The sequence below is a fragment of the Harpia harpyja genome, chromosome 4 (assembly GCF_026419915.1).
Source record: "Harpia harpyja isolate bHarHar1 chromosome 4, bHarHar1 primary haplotype, whole genome shotgun sequence".
NCBI lineage: Eukaryota > Metazoa > Chordata > Aves > Accipitriformes > Accipitridae > Harpia > Harpia harpyja.
In genome coordinates this window covers 82,714,732-82,733,481 of record NC_068943.1, presented here as the reverse complement: position 1 = coordinate 82,733,481, position 18,750 = coordinate 82,714,732, and the positions used below count along the sequence as shown (strand labels likewise).

Below are 18,750 nucleotides of genomic sequence, written 5' to 3'. Positions count from 1 at the left end.
TGCCCTGGGCCGGGAGGATGCTTCCCATCGGCTTGCATCGCCATCACTAGCTGCATGGAGACGTTGTCCTCCCCCCTCCCCGGAGCGCGTGTGCGCGGACACGTGTGCAATGGCCGGACCGTCACTGCAGCGCGTTGCGGGGTGCAACCGTGGCGGTACCTCACTTGCGAAGGAGCATGACTTGCCCTCAGCATTTTGGATAAGCTCCTTGGCTTGCCAGACCTGCAAAAATCTCCCTGTCTGCAGCTGGGGCACCCACCGGTGCGGCCCCCAGAGTCCCCAAAATAAGGAAATAAGGAGTTTGACAGCAAATATTTCTTAGGGGAGCTCTAAAGTATCAGCCGCAATAGCAGTGGGATGGGAGAGGGCGAGCAGGGGTGGTTGTGTGAAGGAGCGGATATTTACGGATGGCCCTGGTGCTGGCTGGGAAGATTTGGTAATTTTTTGGCCTATATCCCAGCCCTATGGCCTCTGGCTGAGGATGCTCAAGCCCGTTTTCCCCTTCTTTTATTATAAATAACATTTTTGGCTTCCCCACCCCATTTCTCAAAGCATTCAAGGGTGCTTCAAAAATCCTGTCTGTTCCATCTCTCTGTTTGAGCAACCAAGGAGCTTCTGGAGGGGAGAGAAAGGATTCCCTCCTGATTTAAAGCTCAAAAAGAGCTTTTTTTTATCAGGTGTGCAGTCTTGTGTGTTACTTTTCCTGATGACTGTGGTTTTGTGGGCACAACGGCTGCTGCACCGGTTGGTACACATCGCTGTGTGGAGAATTTTTTTCCTCCCTCTTCGGACCCAGAGTTTAAAGGCTCCTGCTTTATTTACTGACGAATTCAATCTATTATCATAGTGTATAATTCGCTAAGCTGCTTTCCTAGATGCAGTGATGCTGCCGTGAGGGAGAAGAGAAAAACCATCTCTCCAGTCCAAAATTTTTCATCTAAACAAACAGCTTTTTTCTGATCCTTAAAAAAAAAAAACAACACCCCAAGGAACTGGTTTTTTGCCATTTATTTCAGCCCTGTGATTGCTAAAATAATTATGAACCATTAGAGTAAGTGCTGTGGCCAGTGCAGCCCCCTGGTGTCACCTGGGCTTGGGGACTGGGATGGCGAGAGGGATCCAGGAGTCCTCGCTCCCGGGTCCTGTTGTCTGACCGCAAAATATCTCTGCTGAGGGTTTTTGGCAACACCACAGGGCTGTTTCCAGCTTTTCCCTGGATAAAAGATGTATTTAAAGCCTGGCGTGTTTTCTGGGCATGGGGACGGGGTGCAATGGGCCGCAGGGAGCTCACCCCTGGCCCTGGAGCAGTGATTGCTGCTTTATTACCACAAGTGCACACTCAGCTCTTGCCGGAGGCTGAAGGCAGCAGAAATGCTCCTTATCGGCACGATTTCCACCCTGCCCCACAAAAAAAGCTACCCAGCACGTGCCTGCCCTAGGACAAGGGTTTATGGCCCAGGGGAGGTTGGTCCTCGTGCGGACGTGGGGGACACACGTGAGCCGGGCTGGCTGCATGGGACTGTGTGTTTCCCCCCCAGCTTCAGCGCTGGGTGGCTCGGTGGGGCTGGAGCTGGATGGAAAGGGGATGGAGTTGTGGTTTCCAGTGTAGGATCTCTTCAGGCTCCATCCCCCGGGCTGGGACCAGCACCAGCAGCCCGAGGGTTCACTATGACATTGAAAGGCCCTGAAAATGCAGCGTGCTGAAGGCAGCCGTCGGCTCCGGGCCCCTAAATGATGTGCACGTTTTGGGAGGGTCGTAAATAAATGCAAGAGCCCAATAGTCAGCCCCTGGGGAGCCCCCGGCCACAGTGCAGGAGATGTGCCCAGTGCCAGGCACGTGGCCAGGAGCATCACAGGGCAAGAAGTAAAAGCCTGGCCAGAAAGCATCCCTCCTCCTTCAACCCTCCTCCTTCATCTCTCACCCTTCATCCTTCATCCCTCCGTCCCCCCCTTCCTCACCAGCCAGCCAGAGCTGGGCACCGATACGGGGTGAGCGAAGAGGCCAACGTGTTCCCTCCACACCCATCAGCCCAATAAAACATGGCAAAGTCCATTATTTCCCTTTTTTTTTTTTTCCCCCTTCTTTAATAACCGAAAACAATCCCAGCCTGAGGCGAGCTAGCGTGACTGCTCTGGGAGCATTAATCATCCGCTGTGAGCCCGGTGTGGGTTATCGCGGCTGTTTATCCAAGCTGCTATTAAAAAATCGCCATAAACACGCCTTCAGCCTCTTCTGAAAGAGATTAAGTGTTTGCACTGGCTGCACTGATCGTATCGCCTGCCCGGCTCAGCAAAGTTGTGTTCCCAGAGAGGAGGAGGACAGGGCAGCTTAATTGCTGCCAGGAGGAGATCCGGGTTTCCAGGGGAGCTTTGTCCCAGCTGGGAATCACCCATTTTTCAGCCTTCCCAGGATCCCAAGGAACAGGGGACCAACCCCCCGATGTGACCCAGCAGGACAATTTGTACTTAATCCTGAGCTACCCCACAGCCACTCCCTTGGCACAGCCACAGAGCCTTCCAACATGACCTTTTTTTTTTTTCCTCTTATACTTAGTGAAAAACTGTTAATTTTGCCCCAGGTTTGGGTTTTCACAGGGAACCGCAGCAGCTGGGGTTGTTTCAGGCAGCAGCTCAGTTCCTCCGAGGCAGCTGGGCTCTTGAATCGCAATCCTCCGGGGAGGCATCTTGCAAATTAGCATTTCTTAGCAATAAAAACTTGATTTAGGAAGGAAAAAAAAAACCCCAACCCAAAAGAGGTTAGATCAGCAAAATGGTAATTTGATAATCTCTGGCAGAGGGAGGGGAAGCCGCCCACACCAGTGTGGGGGTGAGCAGCCAGGAAAGGGCAGAAACTGCTGGTTTTACCGTGAATTATCACTTGGTGATGTTCCTATCGCTCCGCGGATGCTTGGCAGCCCAGGGAAAACCTGGAGCGGGTGCCGGGTTTGGCCAATAGCTGGGGAGCCGGAGCAGCATCCACTGAGCCGCTTCAACTCACTGATCTGCAGGAAGCCGTGGCAGCCCCGAGCATCCCCAAACATCCCCAAACATCCCCGAGCATCCCCAAACCCTGCGGGTCCATGCCAGCACTGGCTCTGCTACCTGACCGGCACATCACCGTGCCAGCAGTGCAGGGAGGATTTCATTATTGCCAGCTCAGGGAGATTTAATAAAGCCATTATGCCCCCAGCAATGTCTTTAATTAAAGAGCTAGTTACAAATGGCCCACTGTTCCCCAGTAAGAGGAGGGTGCTGGCTAGCGTTGAAGGGGCTCGTTCGTCCCCAGATCGGCTGCCACTGAGTCCCCTTGCACGTGGCCGTGGGGGACAGGGACCCCTCGGCAAACGCTGCTGTGTGCCACCCTTGGGTTTGTCCCTGCTGTGTGGATGGGACAAACAACCATGTTCGTTTAATCATGTAGGGCTGAGAGCTGCTATGTCTTTTTGGCTGCTGAAAGTCGAGATAGTTCAGCTGGATGTGGCTACAAACATCTATAAAGCTGTTTTGTATTGTATTACAGCAGTGCCGTTCTCAGCACAGGGTGAAGCTTTTTGTCTTGCCAAGTATCGTAAAAGATGAACCCCCAAATCTCATCCCCTTGGAGGCTCTTCCAAGGGTCTCAGCTGGACCACGGTGGGGGAAATCCTCCCTCCACTCTGCCCAGACACCTGGCCGGCCCTTTCCAGCAGGGCCACAGCCCCCGTGGCTCAAGGTTTGCAGTTTATGGTGACTTTTATGACTTAGCTGATTAACTCTGGTAAACCATTTCCCAACAACCGCCACAGCGATAAAGCCCGACCGCAGGCTGGGAGGCGGCAGCGGCTCCTATGGCAGCGCCGTACGCGGCCTCCCGCTGCGGCAGGGTTGTTCCCCGTGGACGAAGGCTCGGGGTGGTGGCCCTGGGACTCTGCCCTGGGCTGCAGCGGGGCCCGGACTTTGCTTTTGGTGTGACAGGTCTCCATCAGGTCCCGGGACTGCACGGGGATTTCAGCTCTGCTGAATCATGCCGTGGGGGTTGTCCAGCTTTTGGGGTTTGTGCCCCACGGCACATGTCCCCGACGGGGGAGAGAAGAGGTGATGGGGATGTTGGGGGGAACCTCAGTAGGGTCTTTGGGGTGTGTTTGCTGAGGAGGGGCAAGTGAGAGCAGCCCTGCGGGCCCAAGGGGAAGGGCTGGGGGGGGACAACCCTGTGCCCTGGTGGAGGTGGTTACACCTCATCTTCTGCACCAGGGAAGAGCCGGATTCCATCAGCCACTCCAGGTCCCAGGGTGCACAGGCTCCCATGGGTGGTCCAAGGCTGAGGGTGCTCCAGACCCCCCCCCCCCAGCCGCTCCAGGTGTGAGGGTGCGCTGGCTCCCATGGGTGATCTGGCTCGGGGGATTGCTCCGGATCCCTTTGGGGAAGCCAGGCTTAAGGATGCTGCCGATCCCCACCCGGTCCGTACCTGGTCACTCTGCATCCCACGGGTGATCCCGGGCCGAGGATGCTCCAGGTCCTCCCGGGCGGTCGGTCCCTCCCCAGGGCGCTGCGCACCGCGGGCTCCTGGTGACACCTAGTGGCATCGTGTGACACGAACACCCAGACAGACACCCAGACAGACCCAGACAGACACCCAGGCGTGGAGGGGGGGGCGGTCCGGGGGTGCTGCTCGCCCCGGTGCGCAGCGCTGCATCCCCCGGGGGACCCTGCCCACAGCCCGGCCAGGAGGAGCACGGAGAGGGGACCCCCCCCATCATCAGCTCCCCCCATCATCTCCCCCCATCATCTCCCTTCTCCGGGTTTTTCTCCCTCAGGGCCATCCCATGGGGGAGCGCAGGATGCGGCCGATGGTGCTGGAGGGGTTCGCGGGGGTGGTGGTGGGGGACACGGACAAGTGGAGGTGGGGGGGGGGGTCCCGGGGGACATGTCACCCAGCTGCCATCCCCCAAGCCAGAAGCCCGGCCAAGGGCCCCACAGGGGTGCTGGCTCCCAGCAGATCACCCCAGTGCCGCTGATGGGTGCAGGGGGTTAGCGGGACCCCATTAAGCCAGAGCCACGCGAGACCCTCGTTAGCGCCGTCCCCATACCCGTGAGATGGTGACAAAGCCGCTGTGCCCTGTACAGGGGACAAGGCCCCCCGGGGGCTGAGCCAGCGAGGTCGTGGCCTGGTTTGGGGCTGGGGTGTCACAGGGTGCGGGGGCTCAGGTGGGTGCGGGCAGAGCCTGACACAATTTGGGGGGGGGTGGGGGTGTCACACACGCTGCCAGTGACACCCCCTCAGGGACCATCCCCACAATACACAGACCCCCCCCCCCTCCCCCATGGTGATTCCCCCCCCCCCCCTCAATTTTGCAGCCCCCTTTTCCCAGCCTGCAATGGCACCCTCCCTCTGCAGCGATGCTGGGGTTGGGGGGTGCAGCCCCCCCCCCTCCTCGCTTTGCCATCACTCTGTTGCCTTGCCAACGCGGTGGCCCTGTCCCTCGCTCAGACACTGTCACCGCTGGGCCTGGCGCAGGCGGCATCACCCGGCACCCACAGGTAGGGTTGGGGGGGGGGCACAGGGTGGGCTGCCTGGGTGGCCACCTCCAACCTGTCCCCCCCCCCCCAAATACATCACTCAGCCTCCCCCAGCTCTGAGCTGGAGTGAGCCCCTCCCCTGCAAGAGCCTATAGCCCCCATCAAGAGAAAAGACCCCCCCCCCCCAAGCCTCCCCATGGATTTTGGGGGGGGGGGGGTGTGTCTCAGCCAGAAGCTGTGGGGAGGGGCTGCCAGGGTATGCAAGGTGCACACACCATTGCCCCCCCCCCCCCCAGGCCACATGGGGAGGGTTTAACTGGAGAACCCCCCCTCCAAAAGTGGGGAGCGCTGGTTTTGCCCTGGGAGGGGGGGACTTGGGATCTGGGGCTGTGCTTGGGGGGTGTAGGGGGGCAGAGATGCGGTTGGGGGGGGGCTGGCAGGTCCCCACCACGGGATGGCTTTGCAAAGGGGCCTGGCCACCTCCCATTCTCCCAGGCTGGGACCAGCGGACAGGACAGTTTTGGGGACAGTTTTAGGGCTAACAGGCAACTCGCAGAGCTGTGTTCCCATGGTTGGGGGGGGTCGCTCCCTGTCCCTCTGTCCTCAGCACGGTTGGGGACCAGGTTGGCCCCCTGTGTAAGTGCCACCGGGGCCAGATGTTTGCATCTGGCAGGAGGATGCACGGGGCAGGATGGGACCGCAGGGGCACCCATTTGGGACCCCCATTGGAGCAAGCAGCCCCACGGCAGTGGCGAGGGTTTGGGGGAGGCTGTTGTGGTGCAGGGAGGAGATGGTGCCTCTCGCTGCCCCCCCACCACTCCCCCACACCAGCCTGGTCCCCGTGCCGGTCCCGCAGAGCATCCCATGGCCCCGGGCGGTGAGGCTGGATGCGGGCAGGCGGCCTATGCAGTGCAACCTAATGGGATAAACCAATTCCCTTAACCCACTTATCCGGCTGATCCAATAAAGGTGGCTGGGAATAAAGTGTGTGCGTGGTCTTAATGCACTCCCCCCCCCATGTCCCCCCCAGTCCTAGCAGTACCTTGGGTCTGTCTGCCGCAGCCGGCTGGGCGCTTCTTCCCAGAGGCAGCTGCAGCAGGGCCAGGGCAGAGGTGGGACGTTGGCCCCTGGGGCTGGGACTTGGTGGTCCCGGCTGACGGAGAAGCAGGAGAGGTGGCTGTGCCGGTGGAGGTGGCTCCGATTCCCAGGCCAGCGGCGAGCATCGGGGGATAACCCAGCACGAAGCGTGACGTGGGTGCAGGTGGGTGGCGGGGGGCCGTGGGACAGCTCTCCGGGATGGCTGCAGCGTGGTTGGGTACCACCGCGTGTCCATTCCCCCCCGTCCTTGCCCCCGGCACGGGGGTTTGCTCAGCCCCATGTGCCCAAGGGCCATCGCTTTTGTCATGGGGGGGGTCCCAGGCAGCCTCGCTCATCCCTCTGCTACCTTCCTCTAGCAGGGTTTGGGGGGTTGTTGTGGGGGTGGGTGAGCTGGGGAGCGGGCGAGGGTGGGACATGGGATGGGGATGGAGCGGGAGGGATGGGGATGGAGCGACAGGGATGGAAGGATGGCGCGGTTGGAGGGTTGGGGCAGGAGCAGGACGGCAGGGCCAGGCGTGCCACGGTGGCTGGGAGCCACCTCCGGGTGCGGGTGACGCAGCGGCCCCGGCAGCACCAGGAAGCGTCCGGCTCCGTCCGGCTGCGTGGCAGGTGAGGGCGGAGCGGCGGTGCCCGACGTTGCCCGCAGCAGGACCCCCGCACCGGGGCCGGCCGGGACCCCCGCTCCCACGCGGGGCCACCCGTGGCTTCGCTGCCCTCTGCTCTCTGTCCCCGCAGGCCAGCATGGACGGCGCTCCGCCGCCCGCCAGCCCCGCCGGGCTCTCGGCGTACGTGGTCGTGTCGCAACTGCTGGGCCTGACGCTGCTGGCCATCACGGGCGCCTGGCTGGGTCGCTACCGGGGCGGCGTGGCCTGGCACAGCCTCCTCCAGTTCAACGTCCACCCCCTCTGCATGGTGCTGGGCATGGTTTTCCTCCAAGGTGACGGTGAGCAGGATTGCAGGACGAACGCCTTGTCCCAGCTGCAGCCTTCAAAGCCCCTGGAGCTGCAGCTGGGCAGGGAGCGACAGGGACAAAATGGTGATGAATGAGACCGGGAAGATGCTCCAGGACCCCCCCCCACCCCACCTGCGTGCAGCACCCTGGGGAGATGCGGGGTGCCGGGGAGGTGGGACACCCCCAAGGATGCTCATCTGCCCTCTCTCCGGCAGCTCTCCTGGTCTACCGGGTCTTCAGGCACGAAGCCAAGCGCTCCACCAAGGCGCTGCACGCGCTGCTCCACGGCCTGGCGCTGGTCATCGCCCTCGTCGGTGAGCGCCGGGGCGGCTGGGATGGACGGATGGGGCTGGATCCGGCCCCGGCGGTAACAGGCTCCTCTCCGCAGGCATCGTCGCCGTCTTCGAGTCCCACCGGACCAAGGGCATCCCCGACATGTACAGCCTGCACAGCTGGTGCGGGATGGCTGCCTTCGTGCTCTACCTTCTGCAGGTGAGGGCTGGGGAGCCCCTGGGGGGGGGGGAAGGGACCCCGCAGCCCCCCTGTGACATCCCCACACCCCCACAGTGGCTCCTGGGCTGTGGTTTCTTCCTACTCCCCGGTGCCTCCTTCTCGCTGCGGAGCCGGTACAAACCCCAGCACGTCTTCTTCGGCATCGCCCTCTTTGCCCTCTCCATCGCCGTCTGCTTGCTGGGCATTACTGAGATGCTTCTTTTCAACATCAGGTGGGTGACTGAGCTGGGGGGTGGTGGTAGCCCCCCAGACCTCCCTGACCCCCAGCAAAGGGCTGCTTCAGCCCCGTGGGGCAGAGTCTGGCCCCTGCTCAGGCTGTGGCTCTGCGGTTATTAAATCTCCCCCCCCCCCCCCGCGTCCCCCAAAGCCTTTAGTTCTGCTCCTGCTGAGTCACTTCCCAGATGATGTTTAACAAGGGCTGGATCCTGCGACAGCTTGCTTTGAGGATGGGGGTAAAATACCGACCCTCGCCTCTCTGCAGCCAGGCGTTTTCAGAAACCTCCTGGGACGCTCACGTCCCCGAGGCCTCTGTCCTAGCAGCTGGAGGACACGGCGATGGTCCCAGCAGCACATCGAGGTCCCCCCCAAACCCCCGCACCATAGGGACATGGTTATGGGGCACCCCAGGAGCCACGTCCCTCTGGCTGGGGGAGCACATCTGGTAGGGGAGGTGCTGGGCTGCCTATAGCCCTGCTACAGGACCGTGGCCCCAATTTTCTCCGCTGTCACCAAGAGCGTCCCTCCCCAAAGCAAGCAGCGCCCGGGTACTCCCCTCTTCCTTTAATTTGGGGGAATGGGACCTTTCCCAGGGTGTGTGCCCAGGAGATGAGGATGAGGAGGGGGTCCCAGCCAGGGTAGGGACAGGCCACCCACACCCCAAGGCTTGACCATCTCCCTCTGCCCCCGCAGGGACTCCTACAGCCACTTTGTGCCCGAGGGTGTCCTGGCCAACACCCTGGGAGTGCTGCTGGTGGCCTTCGGGCTGGTGGTGGGCTACGTGTTGACGCGGGACGACTGGAAACGCCCGCCACTGGCCGAGGAGCTGGCCCTCTCCATGGACTTCAAGACCCTGACGGAGGGCGAGAGCCCCGGTGGCGGCAGCCAGTGACGTCCCCAGCTCCCCAGTCCCCGGCACGAGCTCCTCGTGGTAGTCCGTGGGACATTCCCGTGTACCCCGTCCCCAGCGTCTTGGGGCTCTGCCCGGCTCAGGGTGACGAGGACAGCAGGGGAAGGACACGCTTGTTGGTGTAACGCTGCCCGTTGGGTTCAGCCTTGCTTGGCCTTAATCTTCCCCAGCTCTGCCCTGTGCAGCCCCCGGTAACCCCCCCGAGCCTGCCCTCAGCCCCGCGGGGACGGCAGTGCCACAGGCAGGGGCAGGGGCTGGCAGTGGCACTGGGGCATGAAGGACGGGAGTCCCTGTGCTCTGCCCTGCTCTGGGGACCGGGGGGGTGGGAGCCCACGTTTCCCCGCTGCGAGCGGCAGAAGCCCAAAGCCCGTTCTCAGTGCCGATGGGCAGAGGGGATGTTTGCCATCACCCAGATTTCCCACTCGCTGGCAGCCCATCGCCCTCCAAGTGCGGCTGCGCGTGGGGGCTGCTCCCCCCAAAAGGGCTCCCCAGGGGCTCGGAGCGACCCGGCGTCTGTGCAGGTTCAGCGTCTTCACGTCCGAATTGTTTTCACCTCTCGTGCCATGTGTCGTCTGCTCAGCGGATGTTCCTGACATCAATAAATGTTTGCAGCTAACCCCATCCTCCTCCCATCTCTGCTCCCCCAGCTCATTGTTTCGGGGTACCCCTGAGCTCCCATGTGCCACGGGCAGCGGGAGAGGAGCTGCCCGAGGGGCTGGGGAGGCCAAGGTGGGTGTTTGGGGTGGGATTGTCCTGTCCGGGCCCCGTGCCGTGCACCCGGTGCTGCACAGCTCAGCGGTGGCTGTGTGAGAGACCCCATGGGGACATCTCCAGGGTCTGGCCACACGCTGGACGTGCCTATGGAAGTGGGGGAGACCCACTGCCATTGAGGAGGTGCATCCCTGACACACGGGCTCGTCTCCTCCGCTGAAAGCATCCCCTCTTCCTTCTCGGTTACGGCACAGGCAGCCGTGCAGGTGAAGCTCCCGGCGCCGCAAAGCAAATGCAGCCCCCGGCAAAGGCACAAGCCCAAGCCACGGGGTTTTTGCTCACCACAACCCCGATGTGCTGCATCCTTCCAGCGCTGCCCAACCAGTCCGGTCCAGCGGCTGGAGCCAGCGATGCTCACAGCTGCGAGGGGCGTTCGGCTGCAAAACTGAGCCCTGGGTTTGGGCAGGGATGAAGCGAGCAGGCACATGGGTTCTCGGGAGCTGCAGGGCTCCAGTGACCACAGCACCGAGCTGTGCTTTCCACAATTTAATCCAGAAAACTCTGATATGGTTCCCTCCCCTATTTTATTAATGCCCCTTACCTCACGGCAGCAGCAGCGCTGCCTCCGTCCCCTCCTGCTCCCGGTGGTGCCGGGTCCCCGTCCCCATCCCCACACAGTCACAACCAGACCTGACCCTTGTGCCGTCCTGACATCCCCAGGTTATTTCCATGCCGAGAAGCCACAACATGCTCCTTCACTCACCGCAGCGTGGGAAAAACGCCAGGCCAGACGCCATTTCCAAGTGTTAACCATTTATAAATAAGTACATTTTTTCATACATACAGTTTTCATTGTACAGATTACAATCTGTATACATTGGGGGGGGAATGCATTCTTTTGAACTTTTCACATCTATCTCACAGCTCACATGTACAGACAAGAAAACTCTGCTCAAGCAAATACAGCAAAGGAAAAAATATGTTTTCTTCTTTCCTTATACATGAGAGGCGAAGGCCTCCGCTGTCGGCAGGGGTTGCTCTTCCCACTGCACAATATCACAACTGTGTGGTGTTCAATATATCAGTAGAGAGAACAGAACATGCATTGAATAATATACTGTACAGAGAGAAAGTCCTTTACATCAGAATTATAGAAAAGCTAAAGGAAAATTTAAGTGTCTTAAAGATCTTCCCAGCAAGTGTCTCGGAGGATGGCAACCAGGGAATTGTACCAAGCACAAGGTGTGTGTACTGTACGTGTTTGTACCAAACTCAGATCCTCTCGGATGTGAAGACAGAAGGGAGACGAAACGCTGAATGCAACACTATGGGAAAGAAAAGGCTGGACAGGGATGACACCGGCAGTACTGGCAGAGTCCACACGAGTCTCTGGGTTATCGGTGTAGCAACAAAATGGACTTTACGTAGCACACAGTGCTGCTCTCAGCATCTGGCTTATCAGTGCACAGCGAGGCAGACCCGCGGTGAAGTGACCCAATGCCCTGGGCGTGAGGCTTTCCCACCCACCCAGCACGACCCCGACCCGCCGGAGGAGACAACCCGCCGCCCCACCGCCGTCCTCGGACAGCGTCACCTGGAAGGGACAAAGTCTTTTGGCAAAGCAGCCCTCTGTTTCGCGACTATCGGATGCGATCCTGTTGGACGGGACCTGGCTGCTGACTCCCCAGTACCGTGACAGCTAGAAAATGAGCAGGAGGAAAGGATACGGCGGATGGGTTTGGTGTCCGTTGGCTTTCCCGGTGACGGTCGCACTAGCTGTGTTTTCTCTCGGGTAGGTCTGTAACAGTTGCGGTGAGATCCAGCTGTATAGTCAGGAGTTGGACATGAACGCATCTTGCTAAAGAATTGAGCCCTTAGTGGTTTATATTAGAAAAAAGAGTTTGATTGAATGAAAATCCAGCAACTATTCACACAGATCTGAAAAAAACGCAGATTAACTTTCAACCATTGTGCTTTGTGTCCAACACGCACCCCGCCAGACTTTGCGTAGAGCAACCAGCACGGGGTGAAGGCATTTATCCACAGAGGTCCCAGCGGGTACAACAGCTCTTCCCCTAAGCCCTTGGTCAAACACCGTTAATCCCGGTAGAAGAGTTATCTTGAATTCCCAAGACTAAAGCAAAGTACAACCACCAAAGAGCTCACGACAGCTCACCACGGACCCCCCTTTGCAAGGAAGGCGGAGGACGAGCAGGCACACCGGCTTGCTTTTCTCTAGATAAGGCGGAGCTGGCACTTCGGTTTTAGCTAGACTTCTTCTGGGTAACCCTGAATATACAGCAACCTTTGTACAAGGGAACTGAATCGCTCCAAATTTAGCAGCCACCTTGGTTCCGGACCTAATCCAAGTATGGCTTAGGTGTTTGTCATACGCACACACAAATGTTCACACTAGCCAAGCGGTTTTCTTTACAGCCAGGTTAAAGAAAAAAACCAAAAAGTTCAGTGCTCGGACGGACCCACCTGCGGGCACCGGTGCCAGGCAGCAGACGGACAGACAGACATACGCACTCCTCGGTTTGTCGGGAGCTGGCCAGCCTGCACTCTCCCAAGCAGCGGCGCGGAGAAGGAGGCTCAGGCTGCGCGGCGCCTTTGCCTTTGGAGACAGATCCCAAGGGATCTGTCTTTGGAAAACACTCCCTTTCCTAAGCACTAACGACTATTTTCAAAGCCCTCCAATGCCATTCCCAGCCTGGCTGGTAGGGGACCGCTACAAAGCCCCCCACCAGGCGGGTGTCCCCTCCCCTGGGACCAGAGCATCCTCCCAGCCTGGGAGATAAAGCAAGAGCTGGTGAATCCCCACCCATGGATGTGGCAGACACCCACACCCCAAGCTGGGAGAGAAGATTTCAGCTTTGCGGCAGCACACGCAGCTCTCGGAGCGTCTGCGGGCAGAAAACGAGAGACAGCTGGTGGGAAGGTCAGCTAAATACAGGGGTCGGCTTTGGCATCGCCTACCCAACGCGCCCCAAGAACCAAACCCGGAGGTTTCAACGTCATCAAGAACCTGCTTTACTCGGTGCACCTAAGAATCCTACTCGCTCGCAGGACGGGGGCTCACCAGCAGTGCCACTGCAGCTGGGGAAGGGATGGAGGCGCTGGCTGGCAACATTGTCCCACATCTTAATTACTCAAAGAGTAATTAAATATGTAGCACGGACGGACAAGACAGCACCGACCCTGAAACTCTGTGCACGCTTCCACAACGCGGCCTGGGCTTGTCAGATCTAGATCTAAGATGACAGGGTGAAGGGACGTCAGGCGAGATCTGAGCCTCGTGCTCCACCGAGCCACGTGTACAACAGTACGCTTCACAACAGGACCACGCACGACAGCACAATACAAAACAACCTCTGCTTTTCGTCCATGCCAAATCCAAATCGTGACTTTGAGGACACAGGGCACTGTGTAAAGAACGGCTTTTCCAGGGAGCGGTGTGCTCCTCACCCACCCGGGGACGACAGCAGCCATCCTGCCTCAACTGTCCCTAAGAGAATTGCTGGGGAAGTGCTTTAAAACCACCGCAAATAATTTTGTATTTAAAAATTACTCAATCTGTTGATGCTTATATACAAGAGTCAGTTCTTGTGCTATAAATGTTATGATTCATTGCTTCGTTTCTTTTCTTTTTTCTTTTTTTTTTGAAAAATACACTAAGAGACAAGAGCTGTTTTGCTATTTTCTAATGAAGACACTACTCACGCTTAAATATCCAGTATTTATCATAGTAACAAATTCAAACAGTAAAGTGCACCCATTTACAGAGAGAACAGATGGAAAACCATTAGTGCAAGAATCCTGTGAAAAATGTAACACGTGGTATCGTGAAAAAACCTGCACGCCGCAGTATTCAAGCCTTCTTTCAGCTTGGTGTTTGTGTTAAAAGTGTGAGCTGTTTTCTTTTTCCCTTAAAACGTCTTCATAAACCCAAAAGTTATACACGGAAGTGCTGTGAGGGGATGTTTCGGAAGGACAGTACTGGGAGCACACGGCAGTGAATAGCAAAAGCAAAGCACGGGCAGTTCTCGCATCGCTGCTCTCGGACCGTCCCGTTTGCATCTCAGCGGAGAGAAACGGCTCACGGCCATAGCACATCTCGCTCGGCCGTATAAAATAGGGACGGGGCTGAACTTGGTTACTTTTTCCTTTCAAAGAAGCAACTAAAGGTAGGAAGCCACTCACTCGATCAGAAAGCTGGATGGGAGGCGTTGAGCAAAGCGACTGGTGCTGCTCCAGACCCACAGATACGCATGTCCTAGCTATAGGTGCACTGTATGCGGAGGAGAAGAAATTGGTTATTCCTTATAAAGCAGAACACGCTGCTTCAAAAAAAAGAGAGGAAGAAAAAAAAAATCATCACACCCCCTTTGCAAGGGGAGAAATAGTGCATGAAGCTGAGTGTCCCCACAGCCGCGGGGAGCCCACCCTACCGAAGGGTCCCCCAGTCTACCGAGTCCTGTAATAAAGCACAGAGTCAGCACTGGGTTGCACCTCGAGAAAGAAAACACCAACCTCAATCCAAATACTGGCTTGGGCAAATACCAAATAGCCCAAAAGAGCACAAAAATCGCCAAACCCCACGGAGGAAACACCCCCTGAACACTCTCAACGTGTCTATGAGACACAAGCTTCCATCGTCCCAAGGTATGCACGTCCCAGTTTGCTCTGAGCGAATTAGGCAACGAAACAGCAATGAGATGTGCTGATCCACACACAGGAATAAAAAAAGAAAGCCCCATCGAAGCCAGGGTTTGCTTAAGAGTTTCAGACCAAGTCCTTAGCTGGTATAAATGGATGTAGCTGCACTGATGTCGTGCTGGGGATAGGCTCTTTTACACCAGCAGAGGTTGGACCCCATGATTTGGTTCAAGAAGTCTTGCAATCTATTCGTATAGCCCTTTGGAAACACCGAAAGGTATCGCTCCTCCTGCTCAGCACTGAAATCGCTCTTAAGAGTTGATATGAGTGAGGTTCGGCATTGGGCAACAGGCACTATTTTGCTTTAAAACAAGCTACAGGGTTATCGCTCTCCCCGCTGTTCATCCCACCCTTCACCCTCAGTAACTGAAAAGGCAGATTACAAACCCACCAGTAATAAACGAATCTGTAAAGAAAGTTCCTCCACCTCCTGCCCCCCCATTTCAGAGAATAATTGAAAAATTATTGAAAATCCTATAAACAGGATTTTGGAACCGTCCCCTGCTTTTCACACTGTCTTGATGTGATTTGCATTTGATTTAAAAAAAACAAATAGAAAAAACAACCCAAACCAAAATATGTCCTGAAATAGATCGCATAAATAAATTATAAATATCTCTGTTTTAACTACAGCTCCTTAAAAAGCAAAACATGGTCTCTACCATTTACAGGTATGGAACATGGCAATCGCTTTCCAAGATTTTGGAAATGGATCTTAGAGGAGTGCAGCCCTCGCTACAGCACCGGCTCCCCGGGTGGGAGCGAGCCGAAGGGAAGGGATGCTGCAGGGCTGGGTTTGCTGAAGGACCCCTCCTGTCTCAGGAACCATCGTGCCACGTTATGCATCCTCATCATAAAAGAATTCTAAAAAAATTTTTAAATTGCAATTTTCTTCCTTGAATACCGTTTTCTAAGTCAGATTTCTGTTTTCCCTTGCAAGTAAAAAAAGTCCACCAAATGAAACCCCCAACATTTAACCGTCCCGGTGAAAATGCGGTGTTGCGTGTGAGGTGCAGTCATCCGCTAACTGTGTGAAGAAGAAGTTGTTGCAATCCCAGTTCACGCACAAGAGGTTTCTGGCCAATTCCCTTGGCTGACTAAAACGCATACGAAGGGCCAACTTTAATCTCTCAGTGCTTGTAAAATGCCCCAGAGCAAATTGGTGTCGGGGCACCCGGCAGGTAGCTTGCAAAGCAGCAAAGCATCGTGTGATCCCCACCCCTTCTGGCCGATGACGCGATTAAATAACAAAGGAATCCAATTCGGATTAAACTGCTATAAACCAGATGAAGCAGGATGGTTACTGTGCATAGCTACTCGGTATTAAAACACATCGTGCCCTTGCTTGCTGTGGGTAATTTGCTCCTTGGGGCAAAGAGCCAAACGACCCTGCTGGCACGGGGACCTGCGGATGCAGCCTTGGGAAAGGCTCCTGCGATCCCTGCTCTGCTTCCGCTAGGAATTCCTATCAGAACTGCGTAAGAGCTCATCGAGACAAAAGAAACCCATTTAAATCAAACGCGATTGTCTCTTGAAAAAGAGCTGGTTACCTCCTGCTGCGTAGGGGCTATTTCTGGACCACCCTGCACCACGTACTAAGATATCCTGGTTGGGAACTTAGCTGGAATTGGGCAAACGATACTGGCTCGGCTGATGTTGGCTTCACGGTCAGCTGGGGAACGAAAGGGCTGGAGCACGTGCATGGCTGTCTGACCACCACACAAAGTACCGGAGAAACTTGGTCATGTAGCTACCAAAGAGAAATAAAAATAATAATAATAATAATAATAATAATAATAATAATAATAATAATAATATGATGCATGGAAATCAAGCTTGGAAGTGTGTGCTGAAAACATGAGGGTCTTACTCCAACAAGCGTCTTTTACACATTAGACTCCACAAATGGTCTCTTTGGTTTGATTGGGGATGTCTGCCCTTGCCTGGAGTCCCTGGAGAGCTGCCTGTACAGGTTGTCCTGGTAGGCCTGCGCCACTGGCAGCGTCCTTGCCACCTTGACGTCGGGATACGAGGAGGCTTGGGTGACTCTCTCCAGGAGGTCTCCCCGGGACCCATTGGCCAGCATCCCATGGGGGCTGTAATAGTCTTCCTCTAGCAAATGGCCATTCTGTGCATTGTTGGTTTTGTTATAAAAGGCAATGTTGCTGATTGAAGAAGGCGGGCTAAATGATTCCGGCTGGGGGAGATTGCCAGGAGACGTAGGACTAATGACAGTGTCCACTGACGACACAGCCCAGGTCCGGTTCTGCTGATGGAGGTGGGGGTACTGCTGAGTCCGAGCCGTTTTATCTATGATTCCCATGAACGGTGTGGTCCGGGAACGGGCTGGCTCGCTGGGGTAACCCCCCTGCGTGGGAGAGACCGGAGAAAGTTCATCGCACGATCTGTCATAAGCTGGCTTGAGAGGAATCTCCATTTGTTGAATCGAAGCAGAAGGGCGGAAATTGGGAGTCAGGTTGGAAGTGGAGGAGATGCTATTGCTGGAAGGAGAGAAGCGGAGGCCAACGCTCTGAGAGTGGAGCAGGGGCCTTGGAGTCGGCGGGTGGGGCTTGATTTCGCTGGGATTAACTGTGATGGGCCTTCTGATGAGATGAGACACATCTGGAGAGCCCAGCTGGCTGGCGGGGAGGGAAGAACGTTCCAGGTCGAGCTTCGAGTGACACACCGGATAGTAGGAAGCGGACTGGCTTCGCCCGATCTGAGGTGTCTGGCTGTATCTCATACCCCCCCTGTACGCTGAGGACGGTCTCTGCGGAAGGTCTTCTTTAGCCAACCCGCCGTGCTGACAGATCGCTCCCGCGCTGAGGCTCGCCTGAACATGCTGCACTGGTCTGCTGTCACCGACGATGCCCCCGATGGAGCCCTGGTAGACCAACCTGCTCTGGCTAACCCCCATTTCCCCTGACGCTGACTGGTACTTGCTGGCCATCGAGTGGGCAACCTGACTGTAAGCACCAGTTGGGATTACGGTACTCGAATGGACGGCTGAGCTGGGCTGGTTGCTCCTCACGATCTGCGCCTTGGCTGGCTGCAGCCTCAGCCCCTGCTGCGGCACGGCCACGGGGAGCTGGGGCATCTGGAAAGACCTCTGCGTCATCTTGGACAACGGAGACTTTGGTCTACCGGGGAGCTGGCTGACTCCGCTAGGTTCTTGCGGATAACGAACCGGGGAACCAGACTGTGACCTATAAACGCTCATGGTTTCTGCTGGGGGGCTGGCGCGATACTGAGGACCTCTGCGAAGAGGAGAAGGTGGTGGGCTTTGATATTCCTTCCCTTGACTTCCGACAGGAGGTGGGCTGAAGCGGTAAGAGGAGCCCTGGTGAGCAGGGGATGTGTGCGGAGGACTGGGTCTATAATGCGAGTTTTGGTGCGTCGGAGACAGAGCAGGAGACGTGGACTGGTACCCTTGCCTGGTTGGCGAACCCACGGAGCTACTGGACCTGAAATCAAAGACCTGATGAGAGCCAAGAGGTGAGCCAGAAATATAGGCTGAGTCCCTGTGAGCTGGGGACGGGGGTGGGCTCTGGATGATGGGCAGCCCTTGGTTTGGCCTGGACTCTGTCTGCAAGCCAATGGAAACGTTTTCTACATCCTGCTCAAGGTACTCCTCCTCAAAGATGTCTTGCACGGAATACAGCTCTTCATGCTGGACTTCAGGTTCAGGCTCCACCGGGAGCGGCGGCGGCTGCTGCTGCTGTTGCTGCACCTGCCTGCACTCCTCTTCCACCCGCATCAGCAGCCGCTGGATCTCACGGTTGTTGGGACACAGCTTGATGGCCTCGTTCAGGTCTTCCAGGGCTGCTGAAAACTGCCTGCTTGACAAAGGGACAGAAATGAGAACTGAAATTACTCTGGACTGGAATGGAGCCGTTCTTGGAGGCTCCTGAGGGTTAAGTGGCTTGTCCGTGTTACTGAGGGAGATGTCTGTGATGGCTACCACTCGGTGCGTCTCTCAAACTCTGCCTTATGTGCCTCCCTCGGATTTATTTTATGCAAACTGAAGGAAAACACTGCCAGTCATTCTGGAGAAGAGGGGAACACAGTCCTGAGATGGCACAACTCCAACTAGCAAAACCACCTGTCCTCTGCAGTGTGCGTTACAGGCTAATTA

At 56.8% G+C, this 18,750-nt stretch overlaps 2 protein-coding genes across 19 annotated transcripts in view; one reads left to right on the top strand and one right to left on the bottom strand.

Annotated features, from left to right (window-relative positions):
* Positions 1-5,440: 5,440 nt before the first annotated feature.
* LOC128141278 (transmembrane ascorbate-dependent reductase CYB561) lies at positions 5,441-9,801 on the top strand. Of its 2 annotated transcripts, XM_052785876.1 has the most exons (7): positions 5,441-5,517; positions 6,581-6,757; positions 7,330-7,537; positions 7,762-7,860; positions 7,935-8,038; positions 8,114-8,271; positions 8,969-9,801. In XM_052785876.1, the coding sequence occupies exons 3-7, from the start codon at positions 7,336-7,338 to the stop codon at positions 9,165-9,167; spliced, it is 762 nt and encodes a 253-aa protein (XP_052641836.1). In that variant the 5' UTR covers positions 5,441-5,517; positions 6,581-6,757; positions 7,330-7,335; the 3' UTR covers positions 9,168-9,801. The 2 variants fall into 2 exon arrangements, with proteins under 2 accessions (XP_052641836.1, XP_052641837.1); XM_052785877.1 differs by lacking the exons at positions 5,441-5,517; positions 6,581-6,757 and adding an exon at positions 7,104-7,203.
* An 891-nt stretch (positions 9,802-10,692) lies between these two features.
* TANC2 (tetratricopeptide repeat, ankyrin repeat and coiled-coil containing 2) overlaps positions 10,693-18,750 on the bottom strand; it is a 273,282-nt gene continuing 265,224 nt past the window's right edge. For 13 of the 17 annotated variants that reach the window (XM_052785087.1, XM_052785093.1, XM_052785097.1 and 10 more), the window contains one exon: positions 10,693-18,454. In XM_052785087.1, the coding sequence (XP_052641047.1) occupies positions 16,501-18,454 (1,954 nt within the window). In that variant the 3' untranslated portion in view covers positions 10,693-16,500. The remainder of the gene's footprint in view (positions 18,455-18,750) is intronic. The other 4 variants (XM_052785092.1, XM_052785095.1, XM_052785102.1 and 1 more) reach the window with 1 other exon arrangement.